Source organism: Ochotona princeps, chromosome 13 (assembly GCF_030435755.1).
Source record: "Ochotona princeps isolate mOchPri1 chromosome 13, mOchPri1.hap1, whole genome shotgun sequence".
NCBI lineage: Eukaryota > Metazoa > Chordata > Mammalia > Lagomorpha > Ochotonidae > Ochotona > Ochotona princeps.
The window spans coordinates 47232569-47252539 of NC_080844.1; the positions used below are offsets into that span (position 1 = coordinate 47232569).

Below are 19971 nucleotides of genomic sequence, written 5' to 3' on the forward strand. Positions count from 1 at the left end.
TTCACTGTCCAGGATGTTCCACCCCCAATTTTTTTCCTGTTAATATGCCATGCAAAGGGGCGAAGGATGGCCCAACTGCTTGGGCCAGCCCAGCTCCAGCTGCTGTGGCCATTTGAGTAGTGAATTAAGGACTGAAACACCTTTCTCTCTTTCTCTATCTCTCTCCTTCTCTCCATAACTCTGCCTTTCAAACAAATAAATCTAAAAATACATATATTTTTAAAAGTTGAATGAGAGAATAAAAGACAATGCTTAAAATTTCAGTAGCGCCACTTGCATCTGTAGTAATCTTAAAGAGTTCCCGTAAAAATGAGAAGTGTCCCTACCAGGAGGCACTGCCGCCCTTTCCTAGCTTTGATTCATCAGCTAGTCCAAAAGTAGCCTTCACAGAGAAATGACTGTGCCCACACAGCCAAAGGAAGACACGTGCAAAAATAATTCCAATTATATCTGGGCTAAGAGCAGGAACACTCACCCTATCTATTTGCTCTGCTTTACCAAGCTGCTGAAAGCTCAGGAGAGCAGAGTCGGCGCCCACAGAAACTTTCACTGGGAAACGGCAAACAATTTTCCGAGTCCCCAGGCCTCCTCAGCTCTCTTTCTACCCCCAGGGAACCAGTTCCGGCTCCAGCTCCTGCTCCTTCCCAACGCTTGCCGGGACACAGGTTCGTTTCCGGGCTGGCCCCAAGAACATAGGGTAGTTTCACTCACTCGGTGTGACCGGTGGATTGAAGCGCGATAGTTTGGGGGCCCTCCCCGGCCACCTGCAGGCTTAGGACAAGCCCTGCCTTCCTCCGGTCCCTCCTCGCAGAGTTCTTGCCCCAAGCCCGCATCCTGGGGCAAGGAGCCACCTGTGAGGAGATGCTCCGCAGGCAGGCAGAGGGGTCGAGGTCAGCCTGGGCTGGGGTCAGAGGTCAGTGGCTCAGCTGCAGAGAGCCCCCGCAGGGACAGGGAGGAGGAAGGACGAGGCCGGCGCCGGGTGGCCGCTAGAGGAACGACGCCCAGGCCGCCCCAGGGCCCAGCCCTCACGGCCGTACGCCCACCCTCCACACCCCTGGGACCCCGGTGGTCCCGCGGCAGGCACAGGCCCCGCCCCCCAGAGCCGCCTCGGGGCCAAGGCCTAGTCTGGCCCGACCCGGGGGAGTCGGCCAGGTTTGAGGACTGGTACCAGTCAGCGCTGCTTACCGAGCGCCGACTCCTCCTCCACGACGCGAACCTCTCCCGGGCCGCTCGCTCCCGAGGCCACCGGCGCCGCTGCCGCTCCGGGCTCACCGGCGCGCTCCCGACCTCCCCGACCCTTCCCCCGTACGCTGTGCCCGGCCGGGTCCTAGAGCCCGCCTGGTCCACGCCCGCTTCCTGAAGCAGGCTCAGACCACAATTCCCAGCAAGCATCGCAAAGACTACAACTCCCGAAAGGCATCGCGACAAAGACATTACAAAACAATGATTTCTAGAGGTATAACTGGATACATCTGGTAATAGCTTGCTCTTTTTTTGTTTTTTGTTTTGTTTTGTTTTGTTTTTTGGAAATACGGCCGACTATTTGAAGTCGACCATTCCACTTCTACAAATAAATGTAAACCCTAAAAACACTGGCAAACTTTGGAAAAACGTATATTTCTAGATGTTTATTGCAACTTTGTAAATGAAAGCTGGCATGCAAACTCAACCGTGTGCAAAGCAATGGGTGAAGTGTTGTTAATTTGGCAGGTCACCCTCCAGCTCTTTTCTCATACACAAATGGAAGGCGATGCCGACATATGCACACTGCCATGCAGGTGTCTGTGCACGTTTCAATCCTTGTAATGGATTTGTGAAATAGGTTTGTCACCATTGATAAAAGAAAGATTCTGAGCAATTAAATACCTTGCCTGATGTTCTAGAATTGATGAGACATGGAGAAGCATTGGAAACCAGAATGATTAGGAAAGAGCTCCTCACCCTGACCCCTGACACATTCTTTCCTAGTAGATTTCCTTTTACTTTTTACTTTCTTTTTTTTCAAGAGCAAAGACAGATCTTCCACCTGCTAGTTCATTCCCCAATTGCCTACAAGAGCTGCCAGGTCCCTGTCACACATGTGGGATATCTGTGAGTTCCTGGCTCCAAATCTGTTTTTCCTAACATATCTCTCCCTATCTCTCCCTATCTCTCTCTCTCTCTCTCTTTCTTGCTTGCTCAATCTCTTATTTCAAATTAATAAATAGGGATATAATTTTAATTGATACAAAATTGAAATAAGAATGTGGTATAATAAGTTAAAGCTACCACATGCAGTGCCAAGATCTCCAACTGAAATGCTGATTTGAGTCCTAGCTATTTTGTTTCAAGCCCAACTTACAGCCAATGCATCAGGGAAGGCAGCAAATGCTGGTCCGAATACTTTATTCCAGCTACCTGAGAGGGAGGCATATAGAGCCAGGATATAGAGTTCCTGGTTGCTGCTCACTTGAGCTGGGACTGGCCCTGGCTGTTGTAGATATTTCGGGAGTGAAACTAATAGATGGGAGATACCTATCTTGTCTTCTCTGTCATTCTGCCTTGAAAATAAATCCTTTCTTTTTTTTTTTAAGATTTATTTTATTTTTACTACAAAGTCAGATATACTGAGAGGAGGAGAGATAGAGAGGAAGTGGAGCTGCCGGGATTACAACCAGCGGCCATATGGGATCAAGGCGAGGACCTTAGCCACTAGGCCATGCTGCCGAGCCCCAATCCTTTCTTTAAAAGTTAAAATGGGGCCTGGTTAGATAAATCCTTGCCTCGCACATGCCAGTGTCCCATATGGGCACAAATATGCCCGGGTCCCATACAGGCGCTGACTCATGTCCTGTCTGCTCCACTTCACTTTCAATTCCCTGCTGTGTCCTGGGAAAGAGTCCAGAATGGCCCAAAGTCTTGGGACTTTGCACCTGCTTGAAAGACCCTGAAGAAGCTCCTGGTTCCTGGCTTCGGATCAGTTCAGCTCCAGCAGTTGCAGCCACTTGGGGAGTTAAACCAGCTAATGGGAGATCTTTTTCTGTTTCACCTTCTCTCTGTAAATCTGTCTTTCCAACAAAAACAAATAAACCTTAACAAATGAAAGTTAAAATGAAGATAGGCTATAAAGATGAAGAAAATCCTGTGGTAACTAGGATCCATATGAGGAAAAGCAACAGGCAGCAGGAAGATAACACTTAGGTAACATTGAGACTGACTGTCGGTGTGACATCCAGGTAGAAAAATTCAGCAGATGTCTGAATACTCTGTTTCGGGACTCGGTGAGATGAACGCACTGTCAGTGAACTTTTCTGACCTACTGTTGTAGGGGCAATGGTTCCAAGACTAGAAGAGGGTAGTCTAGAAAAGAAGGTAATAGAAAAGAAGAACTCAAGATTGAATTGAGGTGTGGGGGGAAGAATCCCAACATTTATAAGATGGCTGGCAGAGACAAGCCATGGCAAAAAAAAAAAAAAAAACACTCTGAAGATAATGCTGTATTTTTTAAAAGATGCATTTATTTATTTATTTTATTGGAAACCAAGATTTACAGAGAAAAAGATCTTTCATGCACTGGTTCACCCCCCAAGTGACCACAATGGGCTAAGCTGAGCTGATCTGAAGCCAGGGACTTCTTCCTGGTCTCCCACGTGGGTACAGGGGCCCAGCGCTTTGGGCCATCCTTGACTACCACCAGGGAGCTAAATGGGAGTGGAGCAGCCAGAATTAGAACTGGCACCCATATTTTAGCCACTAGGCTATTGTGCCAGGCCTGATACGTTATCTTAAAAAAAAAAAAAAAAAAAGGAAAATTAGGGACTGTCATAGTGTATTAAACCATGCTTCTATCTGTAATGCTGGCATCACTTATGGGTATCAGTTCAAGTCCTGGCTGCTCCACTTCCCATCCAGCTCCCTGATTGTGGCCTGGGAAAGCAGTCGAGGACGGCCCAAAGTCTTGGGAAGCTGCTCCCACATGGGACACCCAGAAGAAGCTCCTGGCTCCTGGCTGCAGATTGGCTTAGCTCCAGCCATTGCGGTCATTCTCTCTATAAATCTGCCTGTCCAATAAAAATAAATAAATCCTTCTTAAAATCGTCTTTGAAGGTTTCAGCAACAGCTACTTTGGGAAAATGATGGTTTGAGGAGTTACTGGAAAGACAGACCAGCAGAGGATACAAGTGCAGAGGATTTTTATCAGAAACTTAATTCAGGGCTAGCACTGTGGTGCAGAAGGTTAAGTCACTACCTGCAGCAACATCATCCCATGTGGGCATCAGGCTGTGTCCCAGCTACCCCACTTCCAATCCAGCGTCCTGCTAATACACCTGGGAAAGCGGCAGCAGATGACCCAAGTGCTTGGGTCCCTCCACCCACATGGGAAATGTGATGGGGCTCCTGGCTTCAGCCTGACCCAGTCTTGGAGTAAACCAGCATATGGAAGACTCCCTCTCTCTCACTATACCTTTCAGATAAATAAATAAATATTTAAAAACAAAGAAAAAAAACTTGACTGAAAGAGGAAAGGGGGTGGGAGTGATGGGGTGAAGGAAGAAGAAATGAATTTCAAGACAGGCCAGATAGGAGTGCATTTCTGTGCTGACACGGAGACCTGACCCCACAGGAATACCTGTAGATTGTCAAGGTAGGGGGAAGCCAGGAGCCAGACTAAGGCTCCTCAAGAGGACCTGGCCTGGGAAGGAGGGAACACCAGACCCCTGAGAAGGCCATGGTGGGCTCAGAGGAGCCATGCATACAAAGGGACTCAATGCATCCAAAGTGTCTTCTCCTCTTGTCCCCACCAACAGACTGAATTGTGGAAGTGGTTGAGTGCATCCACCCAGGAGCAAGATTGTGGTTGAAATCCCAACTCTGGGCTTAGCACAGTAGCCTAGCGGCTAAAGTCCTTGCCTTGAAATGCGCCAGGATCCCGTATGGGTGTTGCTCCTAATCCTGGCAGCCCCACTTCCCATCCAGCTTCCTGTTTATGGCCTGGGAAAGCAGCTTGAGGATGGCCCAAAGTCTTGTGGGACCCTGCACCCGTGTGAGAGACCTGGAGCAAGCTCCTGACTCCTGGTTTCGGACCAGATCAGCACCGGCTATTGCGCTCATTTGGGAAGTGAATCATCGGATGGAAGATCTTTCTCTCTGTCTCTCCTCCTCTCTGCACATATCTGACTTTGCAATAAAAATAAATAAATCTATTTAAAAATAATACTTATGGGTCCGGCGGCGTGGCCTAGCAGCTAAAGTCCTCACCTTGAACGCCCCAGGATCCCATATGGGCACTGGTTCTAATCCCGGCAGATCCACTTCCCATCCAGCTCCCTGCTTGTGGCCTGGGAAAGCAGCTGAGGACGGCCCAAACCTTTTGGACCCTGCACCCACGTGGGAGACCCGAAAGAGGTTCCTGGTTCCCGGCTTCGGATCGGCGCGCACCGGCCCGTTGCAGCTCACTTGGGGAGTGAATCATCGGACGGAAGATCTTCCTCTCTGTCTCTCCTCCTCTGTGTATATCTGGCTGTAATAAAATGAATAAATCTTTAAACAAAAATAATACTTATTTATAAAAAAAGGAATCCCAACTCTGCCACTGAATACCTATGTGAATATAGCCAAATTTCTTACCCTCTCAATGCTTCATTTTTCTGTTTAGGGTAGGAGAAAGCTGTTAGGAACATGTTAGGATTTTTCACTCAATTGCCATCTGCACTAGAGGCTTTCTGTTTTGCTCAAGGCGTAGCACACAGCAAGAGTTCAGTTTTTTTTAAAGTGACTCAAAGAGAAATCGAGGTGAGAATGAGCTGGGTCGGGCCCTGGCCGCTCGGCCCGGCGCGCAAGGTGCCCCGGCGCTGACACCCTTGGTTGTGATGCAGGTTCCTCCCCCGCGAGCGCGTCGTGAAGGCGGGGCGTGAACCCTCGCCACGGGGCGGGGTCGAGCACGCTCGGCCGGCCTTGGCGCACCTCATCGACTGGGGACGGAAGTCTCACCCCAACTCTTGCCAACCTGGGGATCCGCGGGCCGAAGGCTGCAGCTCGCCCCACGGGGCTGGCAGCCAACATGAAGCGCGCAGGGACTCTGCGCTTACTTTCGGATCTGAGCAACTTCAGCGGCGCCGCCCGGCTTCGTGAGTTGCTTGCAGGGGACCCCGCGGTCCGAGTGCGCTGCAGCCCGGACGGCCGCCACCTGCTGCTGTTGCGACCCCCGGGAGCCCCTGCGCCGCAGCTGCTGGTGGCTGTACGAGGAGCCGGTGCGGAGCTGGAGCGGGCCTGGCCCGTGGGCCAGGCCTCTCCACTGGACGCCTTCTTCCTGCCGGGACCCGCAGTCCCGGCGCTCGTCCTGGTGTGGGAGAGTGGCCTGGCCGAGGTGTGGGGTGCGGGTGTGGGGCCGGGCTGGCGGCTACTGCAGAGCACCGAGCTGTGTCCGGCCGGCGGAGCCCGCTTGGTGGCCGTGGCGGCGCCCCGTGGCCGCCTGGTATGGTGTGAGCAGCATCTGCCCGGCGCTGAGAACCAGCTGGGGCCGCCCATGGCCGCTTTCAGCCACAGCGTGTGCGTCCGGACCCTAGAGCCCAGCGGCGAGGCCGGCACCCATCTGGGCCGTGCCCGCGTCCTGCTGCGCCACTGTCCCTGCTTTGGGCTGTTAGCCTCCCGCAAGGACCTATTCCTGGTGCCCACTGCCTCCACCTGGCCTGGCGTGGCCCACATTCTGCTCATCTGGAGCCCAGGGAAAGCCAAGGTGACAGTGACTGCCCCACAGCTCGGTGTATCTCACTGTAAGAATCTGAACCCGGGACGAGGGGACTCATGGGACTTCCGGGCCCTACTTCGAGGCCTGCCTGGGTTGCTGGGCCCGCGGGAGCCGCTGGCCCTGCATACATGCGCGCCCACTGCGCAAGGCCTGCTATTCCTGGACTGCAAAGGCACGGTGAGCCTCTTACAGTCCCACGGCGGTGTCCGGGTAGTGGGCACTCTGCAGGAGGGCCCTGGAGGCCTGGCCAGGGGCTCTGCAGCCCTGGGAACCTTTCAGGGAACCCTGGCCTGTGTGCTGGGCTCCACCTTGGAGCTGCTGGACCTGAGCAGTGGGCAGCTGCTGGAAAGGAAAGTCCTAAGTACGGACAGGGCGCATTTGCTGGACCCCCCACTCCCTGGCATGGAGGATGAGGAGGAACTGGAGAGTCAGGGCTGTCTTCGCATGCTTTCAGCCTTGGGTCTGTTTTGTGTGGGTTGGAAAGCCCCACAGGGCCTCGAAGTACCTTCCGCCAGAGACCTGGTGTTCGAGGAGGCTTGCGGGTACTATCAGCGGCGGAGTCTGCGAGGTGCCCAGCTCACACCTGAGGAACTGAGACACAGCAGCACGTTCCGGGCACCTCAGGCCCTGGCCTCCATCCTCCAGGGCCATCTGCCCCCGTCCACACTGCTGGCCACACTGAGGACTGAGCTCCGTGACTACCGGGGCTTGGAGCAGCTCAAAGCCCAACTGGTGGCTGGGGACGAAGAGGAGGCTGGCTGGGCAGAGCTGGCCGACCAAGAGGTGACACGCCTGCTGAGGACAGAGCTGACAGGAGACCAGCTGGCCCAGCTCAACACCATTTTCCAAGCACTGCCCACAGCAGCCTGGGGCACCATCCTCAGGACCCTGCAGCTGCAGCTGGATGGGAATGGCAGGCTGCGGTCCCAGGCTCCTCCTGATGTGTGGAAGAAAGTTCTAGATGGTCCAGCAGCTGGAAAGGAACCCCCTAACGGAATACTGCCCCCCTTTGAACTGCTGTGCCAATGCCTCTGCCGAATGGAACCCCGATGGCTGCCACTGTTTGTGGAGCTGGCCCAGCAGCAGGGTGGGCCGGGCTGGGCAGCCGGAAGCCCGGGGCTGCCTTTGTATCGCCGAGCCCTGGCTGTGCTGGGTGAGGAGGGGACCAGGCCAGAGGCACTGGAGCTAGAACTGCTGTTGGGCAGTGGGCGGCCTAAAGCTGTGCTCCAAGCCATGGGGCAGCTGGTGCAGAAGGAGCAGTGGGAGCGGGCTCTGGAGGTTGGCCTGGCCCTTGGCCCCTCCAGCCCACTGCTTCGAAGTGAGATCTTCAAACTGCTGCTGGCCCAGTTTGCCAAGCACCGCCAACTCGATGCACACCTGCCCCTCCTCTGTCGCCTGTGTCCACCAGAACTGACTCCAACTGAGCTCCTGCTGTTGCTTCGGGCACACCTCCCAGATGATGTGGGACCTCCCACCCCGTTCCCTGAGCCAGGGGCAGAACCCCCTCTCACAGTGGGCCTGCTCCGAACCCTGCTGGAACAGACTGGGGCTCAAGGACGGCCTTCAGGCCCAGTTCTAAGCCTATACGAGGACATCCTATGGGACGCAGGCACTCCTCCTCCCACCCCACCCCGGGGACCTATGACCATTCCCCAGGCATCGGACCCTACAGGCCTGGAAACCTGGGTACCATCGGGACAGAACCTCTGCATGACTGACACAGGAAATCATTTCTAGGACTTGGGGATCAAGTCCTAGAATTGAAGGGGGCCGGGGTGGGACCTGAGTATACAGTCCTGTCTTGTTTTGAAGCAATTTAGCGTGTGAAATACACACATCACACTTGTGTTTGGGAACAGCTGAGGGTCTGAGAAGGTTGTGAGTTACAGAGGGAGGGGCTGAACACCTCTGCTGGCTAAGGTGGCAACTTGTCGTCACGGAGCATTCAGTGTGTGCCAGGATGTGAGGTGCAGCAGAGGAGGCTACTGCTTAAGATGCCTTTCCCCCACACCACAGTCCTCGGGCTCATGTCCCAGCGCCAAACCTGATTTTAGCTTTTTTCTCCTGCATATCCAAAAGGCATGGGCTCGAGTACTTGACTCCCTGCCATAACACCCCTGTGAGAGTCCCGGATTGAGTTTCTAAATCCTGGCCTTAATCTGGCCCATACCTGACTATGGCAGATTTTAGGAGATTGAACCAATAAATAGGAGATCTTGGTAGTCTGTTTTCAAATAAATAAACGTTTAGAAGGTATGTTCCAGGTACTTGCTGGTCTGTAAATGAACACTCACTTGGCATCTCCCATAACTCTGCACACGCATGGACCTTGTCTTCCATTTCACAGGAAGGGAAAGTTTTAAGCAAGATGAAAAGACGAGATCAAGGCCAGGGAGCTGGAAGTAGCAGCTCATAAAATCTGGACCAGCTTATCCCAGATGCTGCTCCTTGCCCTGGGCTCAACACCAGCTTCCCCAGCCTCTTCCAGTCCCCAGGACTGGCTTGCCCTTTTACAGGTACTAGAAGGTGCCACAGCCAAGAGAGCTGGCTGCAGAGTTCTCTGGAATAACAAGACAGCGGGGGCCCAGCTACTTGGACGACCCCACATTCCTTTCCGAGTCAAGAAGTAAGAGCATACACAGCCCATGTTTCCTCTCTCTGGATATATTCAGCAAAACTGCCTCTGAGGAGTGCTGGTCTACCTGAATGACCCTTCGGTGTGGTTTTAGCTGAAGGGAGGACCTTGGATGCTATTTGTCAGCAGTATCCTGGGCCGGAGCTAGCCCTTGTCCAAGGCCGCAATCAAGGTAATGACTGCCGTGCAGTCTTATCCTCGGCTGGGACCAGCAGCTTGGTTTCTGCTTAGCCACATTGCGGCTTCAGGTGGATTCGTGGGCTCATGAACTAGGCCCCCACCCTTCTCTGAGATTGCTCTTAGCTTCTTCAACTCATGAGATGCATAGCCAAATCTCAGGACAGCTCTGCAGCCTCATGAAGGCAGGTTGACCCCTGGCTCTCAGCCAGGGCTGGGAGGGGTTCGTCCTGGTCTCAAGGCTAGGCCACTGGGGCACCTCAGTGGGAAGCTATGGATTTTGGCTTCCTTCTGTGCCCAGAGAGAGAATTAGACTCAGTGAACCGCTGAGGTGATGAGTGAGAGAGGGAGAGTCAGGTTTTTCCTCAAAGTTTGTATATCCCATAGGAGCTCCTCCCCACAGAATTCACATGGCCTGGCAGCTCAGAGAACAGCAGGTGGCACTAGATGGTGACAGCTGTCTACCTTCTCAGGCTGGACACTTGACCACACTGATGCTTGCGTATTTCCCACCTCTGAGGTAGAGAGTGCAGGGGATAGCTCAGCAACTAAGGAGCAGCTGGGGGATGCAGAATCACTGTGCGTCCTGGCCATTGGTGGAGCATCTGAGAGGGCTCAGGGAGAGGGCTCAGTGTGATCTTTGTGAGTGGGACATCCATGAACAAGTAGGTAGAGATCCCAAAGCCAAGGTTGTTGGCTCACAGGGAAGGTCCCTGGACCAGCCGTCAGGACCTGAGGAAGTGGGAGATCCAGGAGCCATGGTTCCTGACCTTACTCTGGGGTTGAAGTGTCAATAAGTGGTCAGGTGGGCCTGGCGGCATGGCCTAGCAGCTTAAGTCCTTGCCTTGAATGCCCCGGGATCCCATATGGGTTCTAATCCTGGCAGCTCCACTTCCCATCCAGCTCCCTGCTTATGGCCTGGGAAAGCAGTTGAGGACGGCCCAAAGCTTTGGGACCCTGTACCTGTGTGGGAGACCCGGAAGAGGTCCCTGGTTCCCAGCTTCGGATCGGCACAGCACCGGCCGTTGTGGCCACTTAGGGAGTGAATCATCAGATGGAAGATCTTTCTCTCTGTCTCTCCTCCTCTCTGTATGTCTGACTTTGTAATAAAAATAAATAAATCTTTAAAAAAAAAAAAAAGAAGTGGTCAGGGCCTCAGACCCCAAGTCTCTGGGCCGCAGGCAGAAGTAGGGAGGTCTGAGATCCCTGACAGTGAGACAGAGGAGTCTAGGTCCCTGGACAGGAGTGTGTCCATGGATGTGCTTCACCCCTCAGGCTCACACAACAGCAGTCTCTGGAAGACCAGAAGGTGGAGATGCAACAAGGCCCACTCGGCCCTGGGCAGGAGTGCCTGCAATGCCAGCCAGCATGCCAGGCATAGAAAAGGCAGCAAAGCCCAAGTCTCCTCCCCTGCCCACGTGTCCTTGAGGGCACAGTCCTCCTTCCCTGCCCCACCCTTCTTCCCTAGCTTTGCCAGCCCCGGCTCTGTACCTTGTTCCCCTCACCAAATGAGTCACTATTTGGACACAGACCATGGTCTCCGTGCTGCCCAATAGCCAGGAGACCATGGAACCACACTGAACCCAATCTCCATCCCACAAACGCCAGGGTCCTCTACGCTTCTCCATGTGGACTGGGGACAGTGATGGGAGATGAGAAACAGCCAATGTGGGGCCATTTTAGCAGTCAGGGTTGGGGTGGAGGGAGTGAATATCACTGGGACCACAAAGAACTCTTGACTCCCAAACGAGGAAAAGAGGAAGAGGAGGAGAGCCTGAGCCAGTGAGGTTCCAAAAGACAAATGCACGGGGTGGGCACCAGTGCCTATTGTGAGTTAATTTCAAAGGACTGGAAGATTGAGTTCCATATTATAATTTGACCATCAGAGAACTGTGGGACACTGTGGCTTCCATTAACCAGGTTAGAGAGGATAAGAGAATGAGAGAGGAGAGAGCCAATAATTTCTAGACTCCAATCTCCACAGGAAGCCACCTTTGGCCAGAATACTAGGCACCCTTGCCGCCAGAGAGAGAGAAGACAGAATTGCAGAGCCGGCCTCTAGACGCCTCTGCTCGACTCTTCTTAAGCACAGGCTCCCTCTGGTGGTTACTCTTGTCACTGCTGGATCCACCCACAACCCTCCCACACGCACGAGCTTGCCACTTTCTCAACTGAAGAAGCCTCTGGAGGTGGTAAGGTTCTCCAAGGACAATGGAGGAGGGGAGTTCAGGAGAGAACTTAGGGAACAGAATCAGGTGGAGCAGAATGATCTTGCACTGGCACAGGGACAGTGTCACCCAGAAGAAAAGTGTGAGCTGCCAGGACTCCTTATCTTTAGAATAGGGACCCTGTTCCATCTGCCAGCGCAATTGGAATAGTCTGGTCCATCAGGGGAGACAGTCCAGGGCAGAGTAGAAAGAGGACAATTTATATGAATTTGAAATAAAACAGACCAGTGTCATGGTGTAGCAGGTCAAGCCTCAGTCTGCAATGCCAGCACATCCCTGAGGGTATCAGCTGAAGCTCCATTTCCAATCTAGCTCCCTGCTAATGGTCTGGGAAAGAAGTAAAGAATGACCCAACTCCTTGGGCCCCCGAATCCACATGGGAGACCTGGAAGACGCTCCTGGATCCTGGCTTCAACTGACCTAGCTTTTGCCCTTGCAGCTATTTGAAGAATGAGCCAAAGGGCAGAAGATCTCTCCATCTCTCTCTCTCTCTCTCTCTCTCTCTCTCTCTCCCCTTCTGTCTCTAAAACTCTGCATTTACAATGTAAATAAATAAATCATCTTTTTAAAAATTATGATGTTGGCCCTTATTCAAAAAAATCATTAAAATTTTACTTTGTGAATTGCCTCTGGATAAAAATTTTAGGGAATTTATTTATTTATTTGAAAGAGTGACAAAGATGGAGAGAGTTCTCTCATCCACTGACTTACTCCCCAAACAGCTGTCACAGCCAGGTCTGAGCCAGGCTGAAGGCAAGAATGTGGAGCCAGGATCGCCTCTGTGTCTGTGACATGAATGACAGAAACCCAGCAGGCCATCCTGTGCTGTCTTTACAGGTGCATTAGCAGGACACCAAGCAGCCAGGATTCCACCTGATGCTCTATTACAGAATACCACACAAGCAGCGGCTGAACCCACTGCACCGCAACACCGTGGTTAAGAAATCACTTGGCGTCTTCCTCACACCTATATCAGTGTGTCCCAGTCAGCTGTCCATTCTGGCTTTCTCCTGATGCACATTCAAGGAGGTGATATTGATGACCCAAGTCGTTGGGTCCCCACCATCCATGCGGGAGACTAGGATGGAGTTCCTGGATCTTGGCATTGGCCTGGCCCAGTACTTGCTGGTGCAGGCATCTGGGGAGCAGGAACCCAAGTTGGGCTATCATCTGCTGCCTCCCAGGCACATGCAGGAAGTGGGATGGGAAACAGAGGCTAGACAGATACTCTGCTATGGGTTGCAAGCATCCTTAGTAGCTTAACATATTGTGCTCCGTTTATTTAAGTATTCATATTTATTATATGTATGTATGCGTATATCTCGTGTATGTGTTATTTTAATAGCAGACAGAGAAGGATACAGACAGACTCATTTCCCCAAATGCCTATCACCAGCCAAGGCCAGGCCATGCCAAGGCAGGGAGTAAGCAACTTAAGCTAGGGCTTCCCAGTGGGTGGCAGGAGCCCAGATGATTTTTTAAAGATTTATTTATTTTTATTAGGGAGATTTCACAGAAGGAGAGACAGAAAGATCTTCCATTCATGGATTCACTCCTGAAGTAGCCACAACGGCTGGAGCTGAACGCATCTGAAGCCAGAAGCCAGGAGCCTCCCTAGGTCTGCCATGTAGGTTCAGAGTCTGAGGGCATTGGGTCATCCTTTGCTGCTTTCACAGGTCACAAGCAGGGAACTGGATGGGAATTAGAGCAGTCAGAACACGTACTGCTGCCCATATGGGATGCCAGTGTTTGTAGGTAGAGGATTAGCCAATTGAGTTAATTCTCTGCCTAAACCCAACTGCTTGAGTCATCACAAGCTACCCCAGGTACACACCAGCAGGAAGCTGAAATTCAGGGCAGAGCCAAGACAAAATCCAGGTTCTCTGACATGGGACAGAGGTGGTTCAAGCAGTATCCTGACTTCTACACTAAATGCCTATCCCCACTGCATCCTCATTGCTGCTAGCAAACAAAAATGCCAATGGGGGAAAGAAGCTGAAAATGTTATAAGGTCAAGGTTGGGTGAGCCGTGGTACTTACCAATTGTGAACAGAAATCTGGGAGAGATATGTAAGTGTGGGGAGCCATACAGTTGGGTCGGATGGCATGGGTGTGTGATGAGCACCGCTCCGCGGTTAGCAAGGCTACGAGGAGTTCCTGGCAGCGAGGCAAGGCCCAGCGGAACGTCTCTGGTCACCTCATTACTGCCTCAGCCCATTGTATGGATACTCAATCACCTCTCTGATGTTTCATAGAATTCTCCTGAGGGTGTTGTTGTTTTTCTGCTAATGTGAAGTGATTCCTGTAACTGGTATGACACCTCAAATTGATCAATCATGTTATGATAAAAACATCTTTAGCGACGTAAGGCTATGACACACAGCTAAAAGTATACAATGGTACAATTGAGCCCACAATGTCTCCAAACATCCTGTTATGTGCCCACTTTTGTCCTGGAATTTGCCCTAGTATAAGTAATGTTTTCCTTAAGAAATGGCTTGACAATATCTTGCAACTGATGGCAATCATAGAGGTACAAAGAGTTTGTTTACCATGCGCCTCGAACTGTTACAACACATGATATGACGCATTTTAGTTTCTCACCACAGAAAGCAAAAGTATATGGGATATCTTCTAAAGGGAAACAAATGTGAACCCCCTCAAAATGGCTTAAAATCTCAATCTTATATTGGCACTTATGTTTAGGAAAAGAAAACAGTTTATAAAGATAAAAGGAAGTTTCTTGTAAAAGCCCTCTGTTTGTAGATTGGCTGTGCTGCCTTGATCCCTTTCACTGCCCTTTAACAAAAGAACAAAAAGCAATTGAATCAGCACTAGGTGAAGGTGACGGTAATTAATGCATGACTTGATTATAAGATTTAGCAAAGAATCTATGTTATATGCTTGTATAAGATCCTTTCATTTATAATCTTTTAATTCTGTATTCTTAATATTTTAATCAATATTAGTTTGTGTTTAGTAAAAATTGATTTTGAGTATAAAATTAATTTTGAGTATAAGTAAACTACTTCTCACTATGTAACTGCATGTGCTGCCAACCATGGAATTCCTGGCTTCAGCCAGGTCACTGCAGATTTCAATGAGTAATGGCTTGCCAAAATGTTTTCTTTAAAATAAATAATATTTTAGAATTGCTTTTTGCATTTCTTAACCATGATGTAAAAATGAAACAATTGGATATTGTGCAAAAGTTTGTGATGATTTATGTATAAATAAAGAAGGCAACTTTTTTGAGTTGTCCATTATGAGCATCAAGCCATAGTGGTCCGTGTCTTATCTTTTCCTCTTACAGTCTCGCCGATCCACGCATCCTTTGCAAGCTCTCAGTCAGCTGGAGCTGGTCTCCGGCATGTAAGGGCCAAAGGGAGGGCCGCTGGCTCAGAAAGTCATGGCACAGGAGCAAGAATAAAGACAAGAAAAGACTCCAAGAGATGGAGAAGATGGGGCTGGAATCAGAGCAGTGAAACAAAGGGGACGGAGACTAACAGATGTGCATAAGGAAAGTGGTCTGGGATGGGGAGGCAGGAAAATTCCTCTCTGGGAAGCTGTGGGGCCTCTCAGGTCCCCATGCTGGCAGAGGCAGGGTCCCAGAAAGCAGATGGACTTTCAGCTGACTCATGGCCAAGACCGAAAGCCAGAGCGCCAGCTGCCCCGTTCTCGGTACCTAGGGAAGGGGTGAAAAAGAAGGAACTGTGAGGGTGAGGAAGTTGAAATGAGCAAGTTGACTCCACACAGTGTACCTCATGCGGGACACCCTGGGCCGACCCAGGTCTTCCCCAGTCTCTGGGTCCCAGCCTGCAGCAGCCATTCCAACACCAACATGATATGCACTGTTCTCCAAGCCCACTATTTTAGTTGTCGTTTTGCTTTATTCTCAAAGCAGGGAGAAGTGGGCATTGCCTCCATCCTACTAGTCCCAAGCAAGCTCCAGGAACATGCTGAAGTGCCAGGACTTGGGAACAGGACTTCCCAAAAGAAGCAGATCGAGCCTGTTGCTGGGATAGGAAGGTGACAGTAGGATCTGGTGGTGGGGGGGGTCGTCACAGTGCGGGGAAGGTGGGAGAAAAGTAAATGGAGATATTGGATATGGAGGACACAGAGGTGGCTAAGCACTGGTCTGTGTATCATTGAGATAGTTCTGAAACTGGTGTCATGGCGTAATGAATAAAACCACCACCTGTACACCAGCATTCCATTTGGGCACCAGTTCAAGTCCCAGCTACTCTGCTTCTAATCCAGCTCCCTGCTAATGGCCTGGGACAGCAGAAAATGATTCAAGTGCTTGGATTCTGTTCCCATGTGGGAGACCTGGAGGAGGCTCCTGGTTTCAGATTAGCCCAGCTCCGTCTATTATAATCATTTGGGGAATGAACCAGTGGATAGAAGATCACCACCTCTCTCTCTGTCCCTCCTGTCTGTCACCTGCCTTTCCAATAAAAATAAATAAATCTTAGAAGCAAAAATTTTCAGTGATATCAGCTCATTCATACGAGTGAGCTGAGCAAAATTAAGAGGGGGTGGACTGCATGGGAGACCCAACAAGGCCCAAGTACTTGGGACATTATCTGCTGCTTTCCCTAGCCCATTAACAGAGAGCTGGATTAGAAGCAGAGCAGAGGCTCGGCAGCGTGGCCTGGTGGCTAAGGTCCTCGCCTTGATCCCATATGGCCGCTGGTTCTAATCCCGGCGGCTCCACTTCCTCTTTGTCTCTCCTCCTCTCAGTATATCTAACTTTGTAATAAAAATAAGATAAATCTTAAAAAAAAAAAAAAAGAAAGAAAGAAAGAAAAAGAAACAGAGCAGCTGGAATTGGAGCCATCCTTCTGCCAATATGGGATGCCAGCATCACTTGTTGTGCCACAATGCCAGTCTGGAGACTGCCTTCTCTTTGCCAAAGAGAACCTAAAGGTCTCAGAGATCATTCACTATGCTCAGGCAGAGCTTTGGACTGTGAACTTGAACTTGCTGGCATAGCTCCTACCACTTTGCCTAGGGTGGCCTAGTTGTTGCTACCCAGGACTTGAAGCTCTTGGTTCAGCTGCTCCCTGTCCTTGGTGAGCTGAGGACCAAGGTTTCCAAGTGCTCTACAAAAGCTTCTTTGTAGCCTTGGTCACTAGGAGAGGAGTTGAGTACAGCAAACTAAACCCAGACCCCGGCATCCATAGGGGGAAGAGGACTTCGACCCCAGAGCAGGGTAGTACTGCTCTACCAGTGTCAAGCCAGAGCCACAGTCTCAGGGATTCCTGGGATAACTTCCTCCCTCCCCACTCCATAACTTACACTGAGAGCAAGCTGCACCTCCCTATCAGACATTCCATCAGATCCTCCTACCTGCAGACGCCCACAGGGCAAGATTGTGATGCCCACATTACTGAGGAGAAATTGAAGCTATCAACAGGCAGGCAGGCTCCTTGATGAGCAGGTGAGCCAGCTGGGACTAGAGAGGACACACGTTCATAAGCTTTAAGCCAGGACCCTTCCCCTTGCCTCCTGGACTTCTGTCCGGGGTTGGACTGCTGTAGCTGCGGAATTTTAACTTTGGATTTCGGGAAGGCAGATATGTGATTCAAGGGGTGAGCATGCTGTAAGTTTCAAAGCAAAAGAGATGGCATGCTTCCATTTCATGACATCCTCCCAATTCAGGGATGTTTCTTCAAGTGCCGTGCCTTAAAGAGAACCTGCCTACTCTTCGGCTCTGGGTGTTTCTCCAGGCTTTTGACCCCATTTGGATTGCATTCTAAACTTTTGCGGCCAGCACTATGGCATCGGGAGTAAAGCCACCATCTGCGTTGCCATCATCCATATGGACACTGGCTTGAGTCTTGGCTGGTCCACTTCTGATCCAGCTCCCAGCTAATGGCCTAGAAAAGCAGTGCAGGATGGCCCAAGTGCTTAGGCACCCGCACTCACATGGGAGACCTGGAGAAGTCTCCTGGCTCTGGTCTCCTGACTACAGACTGGCCCAGCTTTAGCCGTTACAGCCATTTGGGAAGTGAACCAAAGGATGGAAGAGCTCTCACATACATACACTCTGTCTCTCTCTCGCCCATCTTGTGTCGCCACTGCTTTTGTAATTCTTTCAAATGAAAATAAATAAATCTTTTCTAAAAAACGCAATAAAGTGTTGCAATGTACCTGGAGGCACCCTGGGTAAAAATTCCTAAGAATTTTTTTTTAAAGATTTATTTTTCATTTTGAAAGTCAGTATTACCAGGGGGACGGAGGTAGGGATAGAAAAAGAGAACCTGCTGACTCACTCCCACAGATAACTGCAACAGCCAGGGATGGGCAAGCTGAAACCAGAATCCAGGAAATTCTCCCTGGTCTCCCACATGGGTAGCAGGCGCCCAAGTACTTGGGCCATCTTTCATGCTTTTCCCAGGCCATGAGCATGGAGATAGATCGGAAATGTAGTAGCCGGGACATGAACGACTGAGTGCCCGTAAAGGACGGTGACTGCTTTACCCACTATCCCATAATGCTGACCCTGAAATTTCTAAGAATTTAATCCTGTCTTCACCACCTAATGCTGTGTAACCAGGAGAAAGTTTCTAAACTTCTCTGATCCTGACCCTTAATTTCTGCAACCATTCATGAACAAAGGGTAAGATAATAGTAACTGCCCTATGAAATGATTTTGGGAGCAAACATGGAGAAAAACCACTGGCAAGCTGTGAGTTCCTTCCGCGCCCCCTGGAAGGCTCTAAAGGGGTGCCAGTGACCCCTGAGGCCCATTCCCCACTTTGCCTACGTGGACACAGAGGCTCCTAAGGGAAAGGACCAAGAAACAGTCACCGGGAACACTGTATGACAGCGTTACGTCAGAGATGATGTTTGGAAGTCAGCACACAGGTCAGAATAGACGGCTCCTTGCATGCAACAGAGCCAGCTTACTTGCTGCTTCCCTTCCACCAGGGAACAAGCCACAGTCCCCATGGCTGAGCCTGAATCCTTAAAGCTGGTTGGCTTTTAGGTTCCCTGTGCTGCGACAGATGCTTGCATTACTGGGGTATTGCCAGCAGTTCCCATGGAATTGCCATTTGCTAAGCGCATACAATTGGGCCAGCCCTGGGTTAAAAGGGCTTACCATGTGACACCATTGTGGCTGAAGGGGGTTTAGATCCACACCTCTGAGAAGGCCCTGACTGTCTCAATGTGTGCTTCAAACTGCTTCTTTTTTAAATGAATAAATACTTTTTTAGTTATTAAATGTTTAATTAGTTTTTAATAAATAGATGTCTATTTTTTTATTTTTAAAAAAGATTTATTTATTTTTATTGCAAAGTCAGATATACAGAGAGGTGGAGAGACAGAAAGGAAGATCTTCTGTCTGATGATTCACTCCCCAAGTGACCACAATGGCCGGTGCTGTGCCAATTCGAAGCCAGGAGCCAGGAACTTCTTCCACCAGGTCTCCCACGTGGCTGCAGGGTCCCAAGGCTTTGGGCCATCCTTGATTGCTTTCCCAGGCCACGTATGGGATCCTGGCCTGTTTAAGGCGAGGACTTTAGCTGCCTTGTGGGAAACCCAGAAGAAGCTCCTGGCTCCTGGCTTCAGATTGGCTGAGCTCTGACCATTGCAACCACTTGGGCAGTGAACCAGCGGACAGAAGATTTTTCTCTCTTGTCTCTTCTTCTCTCTATAAATCTGAGCTGCCTTCCCAATAAAAACAAATAAATCTTAAAAAAAAAAAAGAGCAATAAATACAGAGAGACAGAGATTTCACATCTGTTGGTTCACTCCCTAAATATCCGTAACAGCCAGGGTATGCCTGATGAAGAAGGAGAGGCAGGATTCAAATCTAGGGACTCCGACACAGCCTGTCAAAGCCCCAACTGCAGCTTCTCTAACTCCATGTTACCCATCAAACCCAGAATTAATTATTCCCTAGACAGGTCCTGGTAGGGTCAGGCCCAGCCAGATCCTTCTTCTTCTTCTTTCTTTCTTTATTTATTTAGGTTTACTTTTGGGCTCAGCGCAGTGGCCTAACAGCTGAAGTCCTTGCCTTGAATGCGCCAGAATCACATATAGGCGCCGGTTCTAATCCTGCCAACTCCACTTCCCATCTAGATCCCAGCTTGTGGCCTGGGAAACCAGTCAAGGACGGCCCAAAACCTTGGGACCCTGCACCCACGTGGGAGACCTGGAAGAAGTTCCTGGCTCTTGGATTCGGATTGGCGCAG

At 50.6% G+C, this 19971-nt stretch overlaps 2 protein-coding genes across 3 annotated transcripts in view; one reads left to right on the plus strand and one right to left on the minus strand.

Moving 5' to 3' along the window:
- ARMH3 (armadillo like helical domain containing 3) overlaps positions 1-971 on the minus strand; it is a 184813-nt gene extending 183842 nt beyond the window's left edge. The window contains exon 1 of one of the 2 annotated variants that reach the window (XM_058671845.1): positions 712-967. The gene's annotated coding sequence lies outside the window, so the exon portion shown is untranslated. Of the gene's footprint in view, positions 1-711 lie in introns of both variants that reach the window. The other variant, XM_058671846.1, reaches the window with a different exon arrangement.
- Positions 972-5937: 4966 nt separating this feature from the next.
- HPS6 (HPS6 biogenesis of lysosomal organelles complex 2 subunit 3) lies at positions 5938-8473 on the plus strand. Its single transcript, XM_004580236.2, has one exon. The coding sequence runs from the start codon at positions 6041-6043 to the stop codon at positions 8462-8464; it is 2424 nt and encodes an 807-aa protein (XP_004580293.2). The 5' UTR covers positions 5938-6040; the 3' UTR covers positions 8465-8473.
- Positions 8474-19971: the final 11498 nt, after the last annotated feature.